Source organism: Salvelinus alpinus, chromosome 30 (genome assembly GCF_045679555.1).
Source record: "Salvelinus alpinus chromosome 30, SLU_Salpinus.1, whole genome shotgun sequence".
NCBI lineage: Eukaryota > Metazoa > Chordata > Actinopteri > Salmoniformes > Salmonidae > Salvelinus > Salvelinus alpinus.
This window is the reverse complement of record NC_092115.1, coordinates 27,372,416-27,389,244: the sequence shown is the minus strand read 5'-3', so window position 1 is coordinate 27,389,244 and position 16,829 is coordinate 27,372,416. Positions and strand designations below refer to the sequence as shown.

Sequence of the window (16,829 nt, the reverse complement as noted above, 5' to 3'; positions counted from 1 at the left end):
GTGGAGTAAATGTAAAAGTTGACAAAAATAGAAATATTAAAGTACAGATTGAATTAGTACTTTAAAGTATTTTTACTTACAGTGCATTCGGAAAGTATTCAGAGACCTTGACTTTTTCCACATTTTGTTACGTTTACAGTCTTATTCTAAAATGGATTAAAAAAAATACATCCTCATCAATCTACACACAACACTCCATCATGACAAAGCAAAAACAGGTTTTTAGACATTTTAGCAAATTTATAAAATAAAATAAAAATAAATACCTTATTTACATAAGTATTCAGACCCTTTGCTATGAGACTCGAAATTGAGGTAAGGTGCATCCTGTTTCCATTGATCATCATTGAGATGTTTCTACAACTTCATTGCAGTCTGTCTGTGGTAAATGTAATTGATTGGACAAGATTTGGAAAGGCACACCTGTCTATATAAGGTCCCACAGTTGACAGTGATGTCAGAGCAAAAACCAAGCCATGAGGTCGAAGGAATTGTCCGTAGAGCTCCGAGACAGGATTGTGACGAGGCACAGATCTGGGAAGGGGTACCAAAACATTTCTGCAGCATTGAAGGTCCACAAGAACACAGTGGCCTCCATCATTCTTAAATGGAAGAAGTTTAGAACCACCCAGACTCTTCCTGGAGCTGGCCGCCCGGCCAAACTGAGCAATCAGGGGAGAAGGGCCTTGATCAGGGAGGTGACCAATAACCCGATGGTCACTCTGACAGAGCTCCAGAGTTCCTCTGTGGAGATGGAAGAACATTCCAGAAGGACAACCATCTCTGCAGCACTCCACCAATCAAGGAGTGACCAGACGGAAGCCACTCCTCAGTAAAAGGCACATGACAGCCCGCTTGGAGTTTACCTAAAGGCACCTAAAGGACTCTCAGACCATGAGAAACAAGATTCTCTGGTCTGATGAAACCAAGACTGAACTCTTTGGCCTGCATGCCAAGTGTCACGTCTGGAGGAAACTTGGCACCATCCCTACGGTGAAGTATGGTGGTGGCAACATCATGCTGTGGATATGTTATTCAGAGGTAGGGACTGGGAGACTAGTCGGGATGAATGGAGCAAAGTACAGACAGATCCACAACTGATGATGGTGCAGGCAGAAATGGTCGCTTCGCTTCGAGTTTTTAGGAAACTTTAGTTTTTTTAATGTATTATTTCTTACATTGTTACCCCAGGAAATCTTAAGTCTTATTATATACAGCCGGGAATAACTATTGGATATAAGAACAACGTCAACTTACCAACATTATGACCAGGAATACGACTTTCCCGAAGTGGATCCTTTGTTCGGACCTCCACCCAGGACAATGGATCTAATTCCAGTAGTCGATCCAAAACAACGACGGCGCAGAAGGGGCAGCCGAAGCGGCCACCTGGCCAGGCTCCGTAGACGTGCACACCGCCCACCGCTCCCGAGTATACTACTAGCCAATGTCCAGTCTCTTGACAACAAGGTAGACAAAATTCGAGCAAGGGTTTCATTCCAGAGAGCCACCGGGCTTCTCCATGCATCGCGCCGACAGAGATAAACACCTCTCTGGGAAGAGGATTGGAGGGGGTGTATGCTTTATGATTAACGACTCATGGTGTAAGCATAACAACATACAGGAACTCAAGTCCTTCTGCTCATCCGATCTAGAATTTCTTACAATCAAATACCGGCCATTTTACCTACCAAGAGAATTCTCATCAGTTATAGTCACAGCTGTGTACATTCCCCCTCAAGCAGACACCAAGACGGCCATCATGGAACTTCACTGGACTATATGCAAACTGGACACCATACATCCTGAGGCTGCATTTATTGTAGCTGGGAATTTAAACAGAGCAAATTTGAGAACAAGGCTGCCTAAATTCTACCAGCATATTGATTGTGCTACGCGCATGCGCAATACCCTCGACCACTGATACTCTAATATCCGCGATGCATACAAAGCCCTCCCCCATCCTCCCTTCGGCAAATCTGACCATGACGCGATCTTGCTCCTTCCGTCTTATTGGCAGAAACTCAAACAAGATGTACCAGTGACAACAACCATTCAACTCTGGTCCGACCAATCGGAAGCCACACTTCAAGATTGTTTAGATCAATATGTTCCGGTCAGCTTCTGAGAACAACATCGACCAATACGCTGACTCTGTGAGTGTGTTTATAAAGAATTGCATTGGAGATGTTGTAACCACTGTAACTATTAAAACCTACCCTAACCAGAAACCGTGAATGGATGGCGGCATTCGCACAAAACTGAAAGCGCGATCCACCGCATTTAACCATGGAAAGAGGTCTGGGAATATGTCTGAATATAAATAGTGTAGTTATTCCCTCCGTAAGGCAATCAAACAAGCAAAATGCCAATACAGGGACAAGGTGGAGTCGCAATTCAACGGCTCAAACACGAGACATGTGTTGCAGGGTCTACAGGAAATCACGGACTACAAAAAGAAATCCAGCCACGTAATGGACACCGATGTCACGCTTCCAGACAAACTAAACACCTTCTTTGCCCGCTTTGATGATTATACAGTGCCACCGTCGCGGCCCGCTAACAAGGACTGCCCCCCCCCCTCTCATTCTCCGTGGCTGGCGTGAGTAAAACATTTAAACGTGTTAACCCTTGCAAAGCTGCTGGCCCAGACGGCATCCTTAGCTGTGTCCTCAGCGCATGCACAGACCAGCTGGCTGGGGTGTTTACGGACATATTCAATCGCTCCCTATCCCAGTCTGTTGTCCACACATGTTTCAAGATGGCTACCATTGTTCCTGTACCCAAGAAGGCAAAGATAACAGAACTAAATGACTACCGCCCCGTAGCACTCACTTCTGTCATCATGAAGTGCTTTGAGAGACTAGTCAAATATCATATCACCTCCACCTTACCGGCCACCCTAGACCCACTTCAGTTTGCCTACCGCCCCAACAGGTCCACAGACGACGCAATTGCCATCACACTGCACACTGCCCTATCCAATCTGCACAAGATGAATGCCTATGTAAGAATGCTGTTCATTGACTACAGCTCAGCATTCAACACCATAGTACCCTCCAAGCTCATCATCAAGCTGGAGGCCCTGGGTCTCAACCCCACCCTGTGCAATTGGGGCCTGGACTTTCTGACGGGCCGCCCCCAGGTGGTGATGGTAGGAAACAACATCTCCACTTCACTGACCCTCAACACTGGGGCCCCACAAGGGTGCGTGCTCAGCCCCTTCCTGTACTCCCTGTTCACCCACGTTTGCGTGCCCATGCACGCCTCCAACTCAATCATAAAGTTTGCAGACGACACAACAGTAGTGGGCTTGATTACCAACAACGACGAGACAGCCTACAGGGAGGAAGTGAGGGCACTCGGAGTGTGGTGTCAGGAAAACAACCTCTCACTCAATGTCAACAAAACAAAGGAGATGATCGTGGACTTCAGGAAACAGCAGACGGAGCACCCCCCTATCCACATCGAAGGGATAGCAGTGGAGAAACTGAAATGGTCCACCCACACAGACAGTGTGGTGAAGAAGGGGCAAACAGCGCCTCTTCAACCTCAAGAGTCACTCAAAACCCTGACAAACTTTTACAGATGCACAATCGAGTGCATACTGTCGGGCTGTATCGCAGCCTGGTACTGCAACTGCACCGCCCTCCATGACACCTACAACGCCTTCACAGGAAGGCCAAAAAGATCATCAAGGACATCAACCACCCGAGCCATTGCCTATTCACACCGCTACCATCCAGAAGGTGAGGTCAGTACAGGTGCAACAAAGCTGGGCCCGAGAGACTGAAAAACAGCTTCTATCTCAATGCCATCAGACTGCTAAACAGCAATCACTAACTCAGAAAGGCTGCCGCCTACATTAATACCCAATCACTGGCCACTTTAATAAATGGATCACTATTCACTTTATCCAATGCCACTCTAAATATTGCCACTTTAATAATCTTACATTACTCATATCACTCACATTACTCATATCACATGTATACACTGTATTTTACACCATCTATTGCACCTTACCTATGCCGCTCAGCCATCGCTCATCCATATACTTACATGTACACATTCACCCCTTCAGGTTTGTGTTTATTAGGTTGTTGTTGGGGAATTGTTAGATGACTTGTTAGATATTACTGCACTGTCGGGAACTAGAAGCAGAAGCATTTCGCTACACTCACATTAACATCTGCTAACCATGTGTATGTGACAAATAACATTTTATTTTATTTTATTTGATGAAAACCTGCTCCAGAGCGCTCAGGACCTCAGCCTGGGGTGAAGGTTCACCTTCCAACAGGACAACAACGCTAAGCACACAGCCAAGACAATGCAGGAGTGGCTTCGGGACAGGTTTCTGAATGTCCTTGAGTAGCCCAGCCAGAGCCTGGACTTGAACCCGATCAAACATCTCTGGAGCAGCAACGCTTCCCATCCAACCTGACAGAGCGTGAGAGGATCTGGAGAGAAGAATGGGAGAAATTACCCAAATACAGGTGTGCCAAGCTTGTAACGTCATAACCAAGAAGACTTGAGGCTTTAATCGCTGCCAAAGGTGCTTCAACAAAGTACTGAGTAAAGGGACTGAATACTTATGTAAATGTGATATTTTATAATTTTATTTTTAATACATTTTACAACATTTACTGTTTTTGCTTTGTCATTATGGGGTATTGTGTGTAGATTGACAGGGGGGGGGAACAATTTAATCAATTTTAGAGTAAGGCTCTAATGTAACAAAATGTGGAAAACATCAAGGGGTCTGAATACTTTCTGAATGTACTGTAAATACTTTACACCGTTGGTTAATAGACAGATTAATATGTCTATGGATAAAAGTTTTTGCTAATGCAACCATGCCTCACAGGGACACACCACAGACTATGTGATCAAGCTTCATAAGCATCAGCGATGAGAGGAGAAAAAAATCTACTTTTGAAACATTCTTTCTCCCATTGCTCAATTTTCTGAAACAAAAGGATCTCATTCCCTCCCCGCCCCTCTGCATTCATTCCCTTTGATGAATTATATTCACGGGCAATCATTTCTGACGACTGCACACCAGTCAGCTCCAATCACTCCACAATAAGTGCTCAGTTGGGTAACAGTGGAGCCTAGCTAATGCCGGAACTGTACTGAGCATGCCCAGTGTCCACTAGTGTGGGGTTCAGATGCTTGGTAGAAGGGTGCAGGGAGTCTTCGCAACTGACCATGTATTCTGGAAATGGAATGATATTCCACAGTGTTTGGTTGGTACACTGCTCCCCTACCGTTTGAAACACCACTTTCATTGTGACAGTTCTGAAGAGGCTCAGAAGAGATGTTGAGAGCTGGGCTCCCTGGTGTTTTATTTCTCTGGGTTTTGTTTTATGTGATTGAGGTCGGAGAGAATCCCAACTAGACCCCCATCACTCTGTTGACCTTTTTGAAAGTTAACATTTCTCTTTCTTTGTAAATGGTCATGGCCTCTTCCATTTCTCCCTTGCTCACGTTAGTAGTGGTTGGTATAGCTGGGAGAAGGATTGTGAGGAGATGAAATGTTCCTGAGGCTCTTACCCGTCGGAGTGTATACATCACTGACTGTGGCGGCTCCGCAGCTTCCAAGCCTTTTGGATCAGAATTAGCTCTCTGTTCCTAGTTTTCATTTCTCTCACACCCTCTCTCTCGCTTGCTCTCTCTCGCGCTCCCTCTCATCACACATCTCTCCTTCTCTCTCACATCTCTCTATTCCCCCCTCCTCACATTTCTCTTCCTCTCTTCCCCCTCCTCTCTCTCTCTCTCTCTTTCTCTCTTACGTGAACCCACTCGTTAATGCAATTGATTCTCGGTCTTTGAGAGCCGGTGACATGTGGAGTTGAGAAGCCAGAACTGGGGCATCTGTGTTGTCAGTGAGAGAGCTAACTGACAAACTGAAAGGCCTGATTGCAGACAGCTGTGATGGTTTGAGGTTGGACAGGTGCTGGAAGGTGTGTACAGGGAGGGTGCTGCCTTTGCACCAGTGTGTGTCTCTCTCTCTTTCTCTCTCTGTCTCTCCCTCTTTGTCTGTCTGTCTCTGTAGGTGTGCCGATAAGAGAGGTGTGGTAGTGGGGTGTGGGGTAACACGGTGGTCAGGGGGATGACGGAGGTCTCTGACAGTCCATAGCTAGCCTCAGGCTAACGCACTAAAGCACCATAGCTAGCATCGCCAGAGGAGGGTGCTGGATGAAAGTACCTCTCATTCGCCAAGAGCAGGGATTCAGTTCTAGCCTTTATCATTCTCTGCTGAATGATTTAATTCAGAACTTGTGGGAATAGAAAACAAGCCTTGTTCTTGATTTGAATATCTCTTAGAACTAACATGTTTTTTTTCACACTAGACCATGTGCTATGGGGGTGGTTTGTTTGGCAAATATGTCACACACACTCAAGCTTTTTCATGCTCAACAAGCATATTACGTTGTTCATTATTCATGCCGATGTTTGTTTTAAATGGACAATGCATATGTCATGTGTCACTTTGTTTTTCTGCTCTGTAAGTGAACCTCAATGCAATGTAGCCTTAGTGTCTAACTTAGTAGTCATAGATGAATATTGCTACACACACAATAAACCAAACCAAAGGCATTCAAAAGAAAAAGAGAACAAAAAGGTGCCTTATTATTTTCTGTAATGCAGAAATTACATTATACCAAAACACCACTTATAGGAATTACCACCGCAACAGCTTCTGCAATTTACCACGTACAGTAATCACCAGATTGCAGTCATCTGAAAAGATAGATTGAAGATTGCAGTATAATAGACAGTGAGTGAGTGTTTTGTTTAGCACTGTATTGCAATGCTTGTTTTGAGTTCCAAATGGCACCCTATTCCCTATGTGGTGCACTACCTTATGGGCCCTGGTCAAAAGTAGTGCACTAAATAAGGAATAGGGTGCCATTGCGGATGCAGATGCCTGTACAGATCCAGTGCTGTTCTGTATTCATCCCTGTGTTTCCCGTGGTCCCCTGCAGGGAGTTTGGCTGGAGAGACCCAGAGCTGCCTGAGGTGATTCAGATGCTGCAACACCAGTTCCCCTCAGTCCAGTCCAACGCTGCAGCCTACCTCCAACACCTGTGCTTCGGAGACAACAAGATCAAGTCTGAGGTAACCTGCACCAGGCCGATATGGCTACTCATACATTTATACTGCCATGTGCTAGCGGGGACACCTGCATCCATTGCTACACATTATGAAATGTATAGGCCCCATAAAGTGGTTAAATCCGTGGCTAAAACATTGGGCTTAAAAAAAGTCTGAATCAGTCAGTGACTGCCCTGGGCAGCTGTTGTTTCATTTGAAACTTATGAAACATTGCAAAGTCCGCCTCCACCTTCATGTTCAGTACATCATCTAAAATCTATTTAAAAAACCTTTTTCGAGAATAATTCACAATTCTAGCTCAGGATCTATACCAGGTGCTAGAATTGTGAATTCTCCTCACATTAGTGGTCAGATAGTATTGCCTGATCTTGCCTCACCTGACTTTCCTCACCCTAATGTTGGATAGCTTGGTGGTGTCATATATGTGTGTGATATGTGCGGACATTGGCTGGGTGAGGTAGAGGGATGGTGAGGTGGAGTGATGGTGAGATGGAGGGATGGTGAGGTATAGGGATGTTGAGATGGGGGAGGTGGAGATGGAGGGATGAGTTGCAAGTGAGATGCTGTCTTGGAGGGATTGGAAGAAAGTCATTAGGTCAGCTGATACCTTTTCCTGGAACACTGCTCATCTCATCGCCTCTCAGACAGATATATCACAGCACAGGCAGCATGGGCAGACACACAGGCACAGACACAGACACAGACACACACACACACACACACACACACACACACACACACACACACACACACACACACACACACACACACACACACACACACACACACACACACACACACACACACACACACACACACACACACACACACACACACACACCTTGGCAATCACACACATAGGCACACACACACAGCCGTAGACACACACTATGATATACTATATATACAAAAGTATGTGGACACCCCTTCAAATTAGTGGATATCGTCTATTTCAGCCCATTGCTGACAGGTGTATAAAATCGAGCACACAGCCATGCGATCTCCATAGACAAACATTGGCAGTAGAATGGCCTTACTGAAGAGCTCAGTGACTTTCAACATGGCACCATCATAGGATGCCACCTTTCCAACAAGTCAGTTCGTCAAATTTCTTCCCTGCTAGTGCTGCCCAGGTCAACTGTAAGTGCTGTTATTGTGAAGTGGAAACGTCTAGGAGCAACAACGGCTCAGTCAGTTGTGGACCGCCGAGTGCTGTAGCGTGTAGCGTGTAAAAATTGTCTATCCTCGGTTGCAACACTCACTACTGAGTTCCAAACTGCCTCTGGAAGCAATGTCAGCACAAGAACTGTTCATCGGGAGCGTCATGAAATGGGTTTCCATGGCCGAGCAGCCGTACACAAGCCTAAGATCACCATGCGCAATGCCAAGCGTCGACCGGAGTGGTGTAAAGCTCGCCGCCATTGGACTCTGGAGCAGTGGAAACATGTTCTCTGGAGTGATGAATCCCGCTTCACCATTTGGCAGTCCGACGGACGAATCTAGGTTTGGTGGAAACCAGGAGAAAGCTACCTGCCCCAATGCATAGTGCCAACTGTAAAGTTTGGTGGAGGAGGAATAATGGTCTGGGGCTGTTTTTCATGGTTCGGGCTAGGCTACTTAGTTCCAGTGAAGGTAAATCTTAACGCAACAGCATACAATGCCATTCTAGACGATTCTGTGCTTTGAACTTTGTGGCAACTCTTTGGGGAAGGCCCTTTCCTGTTTCAGCATGACAATGCCCTTTTGCACGTGGTCCATACTAAAATGGTTTGTGGAGATTGGTGTTGGAGAATTTGACTGGCCTGCACAGAGCCCTGACCTCAACCCCATTGAACACCTTTGGGATGAATTGGAACGCCGACTGCGAGTCAGGCCTAATCGTCCAACATCAGTGCCCGACCTCACTAATGCTCTTGTGGCTGAAGGGAAGCAAGTCCCCACAGCAATGTTCCAACATCTAGTTATAGCAGCAAAAGGGAGACAACTCCATATTAATGCCCATGATTTTGGAATGAAGCAGGTGTCCACATACTTCTGGTCATGTCGTGTATTTATAGTACTGCGAGGCGATGCACGTTAGCTATGTGTGTCATCATGGTACCTTGTCTCGCCTAGCAGTATCTTGGTTATTTTTGGAGTAGAAGGCTGTGTGAAGGAAATGACTATTTAATGGGCACTCTATTTTAGTAACAGTAGAGCACTGGAGATGGAGGGACATTTGTATAGTAAGTCAATGTCTTCATAAACAGAAGGGAATATACAGCATATACTGGATAATGGCAGCATGTACTGTATGTAGCCTGCAATCTTGTGAGCCAGTGTCTATCACCTTTGCCAACAGAGCACCCAGATAAACAGGCTCTGATTTGTAATGGTTTTTCTCCTCTGTGTTTAATTGGAGTTGAGATGGACAGCAAGAGCAGCAGTGCTGATCCATTCTGTTGGGCCTAGCAGCACATCTGCTGACTGTTGGCACCACTCCTCTGGTGTGCGTGCGTACGCACACGTCTGTACGTATGTTTGTGACACTCTACCTGGTCGTCTTATCTCACTTCCTCTGTCACTCTGTCAATATGTCACTCTGTCCTTTGTCTCTCTGTGACAGTGTTTCCTTGGCCTGTCTGTCTGTGTGCAGATTAACCAAAATGTCTGTTATTTTTCATTTTTTAAACAACTGACTGACATTGGTTGAATTATTTGAATTCCATTTAGTTCGTTTTTTTTCTGTGAGCTCAATGCACACATTGCAGTTTTTCAAGAGATAAATCAATCCAGTCTAAACTTCGCTATGTAGTTGGGAGTTAGTTGTAGTTTCCAGCAGGCCAATATTCTACATAGTTTAGCGCAGAAAACATATTCATTAACTACAATGACCATTGATCCATTGCATATCTACTTGTCCGGTCTGTGTTTCTTTTACGCCTGCTACTGAAGACAGAAGAATGCGCGATTGTGAGGTAATATAGAGAGCAGCTGTTGCTTCGCAAAGTATCTCTACCTGAAAATACACAATCTCAGTGATTGACAGTTGGTATTAAGCATTCATAAAAGTATGCCTTATTTACTTTGAAGAAAATAGTGATTTTGTCAGACAGCATAGGAAGCAGCTCTATAGAGATTAGATGATGATTTGGAATGAAATAATAAAGTCATCAAATAAACAAATGTATAACATTTTATTAAAGTAAAGTAATGGGAATAAATTATGATTAATAAGTGATAAGCAGTAATAGGCAGTCACTACCATCATGGGACTTTTATTTAATTGTTTTATTCTATGTTGTTACAGCATTCAACCCACATAATGCATAGCGCATTTAATGTAAATAATAAAACATAAATATTTTTTATAATCGAACCGAAACTGAACCGACCTCAAAAAGCACTAATCGCTCAGCACTAATATGCAGCCACGTGACTCTAGAGCCCTCAAGCTCAGCTCTGGACCTCGAAGCCACTACCACTGCGTCTTTTCATTGTTCCCCTCTAATCAGGGACTGATTTAGACCTGGGACACCAGATGAGTGCAATTAATTATTAGGTAGAACAGAAAACCAGCAGGCTCCGGACCTCATAGGGTAGGATTTGAGGACCCCTGCTCTAGAGTAATGAGGGAGGAAGGAACTGTCTGATCTGGCTCTAGTTGATTTATAGAGGAAAGGTACCTGAGTGAAATAAAGAACAGGATTCATAGGGATGCCTCCAGGGATATTGTTGTCAATACTGAAAACTATAGATGACTTCTGTGGCAGACAGTTTGTCAAATTGAACTGTATAGAACAGTAGCTAGCTACACTATTGCATGCATGTTTGTACTGTTCTTTGTCTATCTATTAATTTTGATCTAGTCTTGATCGATTCGTTATGATCCACTAACGTCCTCCTTTTCTCTCCTCTCCCTGTTCCTCTCACCAGATCCGAAGGCAGGGAGGAATCCAGCTGCTGGTGGATCTGCTGGATCACAGGATGACCGACGTGCACCGCAGCGCCTGTGGAGCTTTGAGAAACCTGGTATACGGAAAGGCCAACGATGACAACAAGATCGCCCTGAAGAACTGCGGGGGGATCCCAGCCCTGGTCCGCCTGCTGAGGAAGACCACCGATGTGGAGATCAGGGAGCTGCTTACAGGTAAACAGAGTTTGGTGCTAAGTTTTTACAAAGAGAGACATAACATAGCCTTTCTATATGACATTATAAAGGCTCATACCTGCTTATAGCAAGTTATTAAGCATTTTACCTGGATGCTTATATCTAGAGTTTATACACAAGCTGAATTTAACAGGACATTGGTACTGGGAGCTGGATAACTAACAACTACTGAAGGCTATAGTGGTGAAGAATCAGAAAGGGACTTTTCACATCAACATCCTTAGTCGTGGTTAAGCAGTGGTTAAAACTAATATCCGCAAATGACTTACTGGATAGAAAATTCTTATATTTTATTAAATACAATATGATGTAATACTTGCATGGTGCTATTATCTATTAAAGGAGCGCTGTTCTAATTGAAACATTGCCTAAATGTACTTAGTCAATAACAAGTGAGAGGTTAAATCCCCTAGTCATGTTTATAGAGGGCATTATTTTAATATTTATTTTTTACTGTAGCGAGGATTCTGAGCCTGGAAATGCTTTGGAAATAAATGGTTTGTGCTGGTGCTGTCTTAAAGGAGATTACCATATAAATGAGAAAGCAGTTCAACGCACGGAACACAGAGTCCCTCCTGTCACAAATTAATCAGGCATCAGAAAACCTTCCCGGCCCAGAGGAATTCTGCCTCTTCACTTCTTCTCTTCTGGCTGTTTAAATCAGAGTCACAGTGACCGCCTGCGCCTCCTCTCCCCTCCCTGTGACTGGGCATGGATTAACGGGACTATTTACCCATTTCTCTCCATCTCCCAGCCTTCCCTGTGCCACCGACTGCCAGGAGGCATCCTACTTAGGGAAGCGGTAGCGGCGGTTTATGACATCACAGGAAGCCAAACCAGGTTGTTGTTTTCTCTGCTGCTCTAGCCCCCCCCCCCCCCCCCCCCCGCCCGGGAGCTAAAGATGATTATTTAGCGGGAATAAAGCTCCTTTAAATGGCGGATTTCTTGTCTCCTGAGATTAGAGATGTGGATTGTGTCCTGGACTCCAAGTGACATCGAACAGGAACCCATGTTGCTGCACTTACACAGCCAGGACGCAATTAGTCTAGTTTAGTGGAGGGGTGGATGAGATGTGGTCGTGCTGGATTATGGTTAATCAAGTTGTCCTTCTGTAGTTCTTGGAGTAAATTAATTGAAAAGTAGAGTAGTTGGATGAGATTGAAATGTAGAAATGTACAGCCATCTACAGACAACAATTCATAGACATATACACTGAGTGTACAAAAAGTTTGGAACACCTGCTCTTTCCATGACATAGACTGACCAGGTGAATCCAGGTGAACGCTATGATCCCTTATTGATGTCACCTATTACATCCACTTCAATCAGTGTAGATGGGGAGGAGACAGGTTAAAGAAGGTTTTTAAGCCTTGAGACAATTGAGAGTGAGATTGTGCATGTGTGCCATTCAGAGGGTGAATGGGCAAGATAAAATATTTAAGTGCCTTTGAACGGGGTATGGTAGTAGGTGCCAGGCGTACCGGTTTGAGTGTGTCAAGAACTGCAACGCTGCTGGGTTTTTCACGCTAAACAGTTTTCCGTGTGTATCAAGAATGGTCCACCACTCAAAGGACATCCAGCCAACTTGACACTGTGGCAAGTATTGGAGTCAACATGGGCCAACATCCCTGTTGAACGCTTTCAACATCTTGTAGTCCATGCTCCGACGAATTGAGGTTGTTCTGAGGGCAAAAGGGGATGCTCTATATTAGGAAGGTGTTCCTAATGTTTTGTACACTCCGTGTATATTTGGTACCCTGGTGGCTCACTATAGAGTGGCTGATTTAATTAGAACGTCATCTGCACTGAATCAGTCCTTTTCCACTTGACTGCGGGCTCACGACACGGCGGCTGCCTCACCTGAACCACAACAGGCTCCTTCCTCAAATTCCATTTCCGTCACCTTGACAACCTGCACAGTGCCCTCACCTTCCACGGCCCCCTGTAGAGTTAATTTAGGTCCAGTTCTGCAGACGGCCCACTTTCTCCCCATGTAATGATGCTCTCGCTCCCCACCTAGCACCCCCCGCACCGCATTGCCTCCCCGATGATGTAAGGCTGAGGCAATTAACCTCTTTCATCTGTCAGGCGAAATAAAAAAATATGTTAAAGGTAGTTATTATGCGCCGAGCCTGCCGCCACTCTAGGCAGCAGCCCTTTCATTTTTGAAAACACAGAAATGCTGTGCGCCGCCCCGAGTGCGGTAAAGTGATGCTCTCTGTAAGATTACTGTCTCCACTAATTATGAGCAACGCAGCTAGTTATTTAGATGCAGAGCAGACCACAAGGAAAACATCCCAACATAACTGATAAGACGAAAGTAGATCTGTGTAATTACATTGTTGTTGTGAGAGGAACGGGTGAAGAGTGACTGTCTGCCTCATCACTGGTAATTGCAATCATAAATGCTACAGTGTCCTGGGAGGGACATGACACGGCGAAGGTCAACAAGAATTATAAAGTGTTGGGCCAGCTGTCAAGGTCATTACAATCAGTGTGTGTGTGTGTGTGTGTGTGTGTGTGAGAGCCCTCTCAACAAATCACAGTGGTATGTGGTATGGAGTGTTGTAGAGTGAAGGACCCTCTCCTCTTCCTCCTCCTCCCTCTTCCTCTCTCCTCTTATAGATAATTGGCCAGCTCTTGTGCTGTGTGTGTGTATCTCGACCTTTGGCTGACAGCGGCTGCTCACCCCTTAACACCATCCATGGCAGTCACCATGTTCCGACCACATCCTATTGAAAGCAATTTATGGTGACACATGACTCGGTTGTCTTTTTATTATACTTAACAAAAATATAAACGCAACAGGTAGTCCCATCTTTCATGAGCTGAAATAAAATGTTCCATACTTGTCAGGTTTTGGCCAAGACTGTTCGGGTTTTGGTCACTAGATGTCCCCATTGCACCTTTTTTGTACCTTTTGTTTTTCTTGCTCTAATTATTGTTTGCACCTGTAGGTCATTCCCTTGTTAGTATTTAAACCCTGTGTGTTCCTCAGTTCCTTGCTCAGTGTTTGTAAGTTAGCACCCAGCCCCAGCCCAAGCCTTGTTTTATACAGATATTTCTCTTGTTGGATTTTCCAGAGGTTCTCTGGTTTAGTTCTTGTGTATTATTTGAGTAGTCTTTTGAGGTTTGTTTTTTTCCCTGCTGTTTTTTGCCACTTTGTGGAGTTTCTTTTGTATTTTGGAGGATTTCCATTTTGTGCCTCTTGGCTTTATTTTTGGACATTGTGGATTTAGTTTCTTTGCCTGAAGATTTTGTTCTTTAATTAAACCACCATCTCTAGTACTGCTGTGTCTGCCTCATCTTCTGGGTTCTGACGATTATTAGTGACTGTTTCTCGCACCGGGTCCTGACAGAAACACTGAGCCATTATAATGAACCCAGAGGCAGCCAGTACCCAGGATCTTTTTTCCATGCTGTCCCACCACGAGGGGACTGTCCAACGCCACGAAGCTGCTCTGGTTCAGCAAGAGGCCTTAATGGCTAGACATTCTCAACTTCTGTCAGAGATGCTGACTTCCATAAAGCAGATTTCGGATCGACTTTCCCCGGCAACCGCTTCTGCTCCAGTTCATCAGATTCAAGTGCCCCTGGCAGTTAACCCCCTGGCTGAACCTCGTCTGCCGCCTCCCCAACGGTTCTCAGGGGATCCGAGTGTTTGTAAGGGGTTTTTCACACAATGTTCTCTCTCCTTTGAGCTGCAACCATCGTCGTTTCCCACCGACCGGTCCAAGATAGCATATATCATCACCCTGCTGTCGGAAAAAGCCCTAGCCTGGGCTACTGCTGTGTGGGATGCCCAAAGTCCCTGCTGTGCCAGCTACTCTACCTTTGCTGAAGAATTCAAGCGAGTGTTTCAAGGTCCTACCAACGGCCCTGACTCAGCCAAACAGCTCCTGACTCTCCGCCAAGGTCGGCGCAGCGTGACGGACTATGCCATCCAGTTCCGCACTGTGGCAGCAGCAAGTGGCTGGAACGACGAGGCGCTCACAGTGTGTTTTTTGAAGGGTCTTTCTGACACCATCCAAGATGAACTGGCCACTCGGGAACCACCGGACAACCTCGAGTCCCTTATCAAGTTGGCTTCACGCATAGACCAGCGTCTGAGAGAGAGAGAACTCAACCGTAGACCGCTCACCCTAGCTCCTATCGGTTCCAGCTCCGAGTCTCCACCTTTATCCTCGCTGGCTCCACCAGAACCCATGCAGGTTGGACGCATCTCCCAGGCTGAGAGAGACCGCCGGATGAGGGAGCGATGCTGTCTATATTGCGGCAAACCGGGCCATTTCCGCTCCACGTGTCCCGGGCTCCAGGGAAACGCACTCTCCCGTGTAGGCCTGGGAGGACTGTAACGGGAAACATAACCTCCTCCCATCCATCCAACTCCCGCCTGCTCATTCCAGTTACCCTTTCCTGGGACGACCACGAGTTTTCTCTTCAAGCCTTGGTAGACTCTGGAGCCGCAGGTAACTTCATGGATGGGGTCTGGGCGAAGGAGAATGGCGTTCCTTCTGAACCTCTAAGTGACCCCATAAGGGTTACTACGTTGGATAGAAGCCCTTTGGGATCTGGACTTGTCACTCGTGCCACTACCCCCTTGCGACTTTCAGTTTCCCAACACCAGGAAGTGATGAACTTTCATCTGATCTCCTGTTCCGAGTTCCCTCTCGTCCTTGGTTATCCCTGGCTTCACAGCCATAACCCTCACATCGACTGGTCTGTGGGCACTATCAAGCAGTGGGGTCCTACGTGCCAAGCCACTTGTATCTTCCCGAGTTCCCAGAGTTCCCCTTCCGAGTCTCTAGAATCCATCGACCTGTCCCGAGTTCCCGAGTGTTACCATGACCTCAAACTGGTATTTAGCAAACAGAGGGCCACCAAACTACCACCCCATAGACCTTACGATTGCACCATCGACCTGTTTCCGGGGACCTGCCCTCCCAGGGGTCGGATCTTTTCCCTTTCTCCTCCCGAACGAGCTGCTATGGATACCTACATCAAGGACGCTCTGGCAGCAGGCCTCATGCGTCCATCTACCTCGCCGGCGGGAGCAGGGTTTTTCTTTGTGGCCAAGAAAGACGGTGGATTACGACCTTGCATTGACTACCGGGGACTCAATGCCATAACCGTCCGTAACCGCTACCCGCTACCCCTTATGGCCACAGCCTTTGAGCTGCTCCAGGAAGCAGTTGTCTTCACTAAGCTTGACCTGCGGAACGCATACCATCTTGTGCGGATCAAACCCGGGGACGAGTGGAAGACCGCTTTCAACACGCCTACTGGTCACTACGAATACTCGGTGATGCCCTTCGGCCTGACCAACGCTCCGGCTGTGTTCCAAGCGCTCATAAACGATGTGCTTAGGGATATGCTTAACATCTTCGTGTTTGTTTACTTGGATGACATCCTCATCTTTTCGAGCTCCCTTCAAGAACACACTAAGCATGTCAGACAAGTGCTCAAACGCCTCCTAGACAGCCATTTGTACGTTAAGCCGGAAAAGTGTGAATTCCATTCCTCTCGAGTACAATTCCTGGGATTTATAGTGAAA

At 46.0% G+C, this 16,829-nt stretch overlaps 1 protein-coding gene across 2 annotated transcripts in view; it reads left to right on the top strand.

Annotated features, from left to right (window-relative positions):
• Positions 1 to 16,829, top strand: part of ctnnd2b (catenin (cadherin-associated protein), delta 2b) — a 122,478-nt gene that overhangs the window by 78,742 nt on the left and 26,907 nt on the right. For both annotated transcript variants that reach the window (XM_071377193.1, XM_071377194.1), the window contains 2 exons: positions 6,996 to 7,128; positions 11,041 to 11,254. In XM_071377193.1, coding sequence (XP_071233294.1) covers positions 6,996 to 7,128; positions 11,041 to 11,254 — 347 coding nt within the window. The remainder of the gene's footprint in view (positions 1 to 6,995; positions 7,129 to 11,040; positions 11,255 to 16,829) is intronic.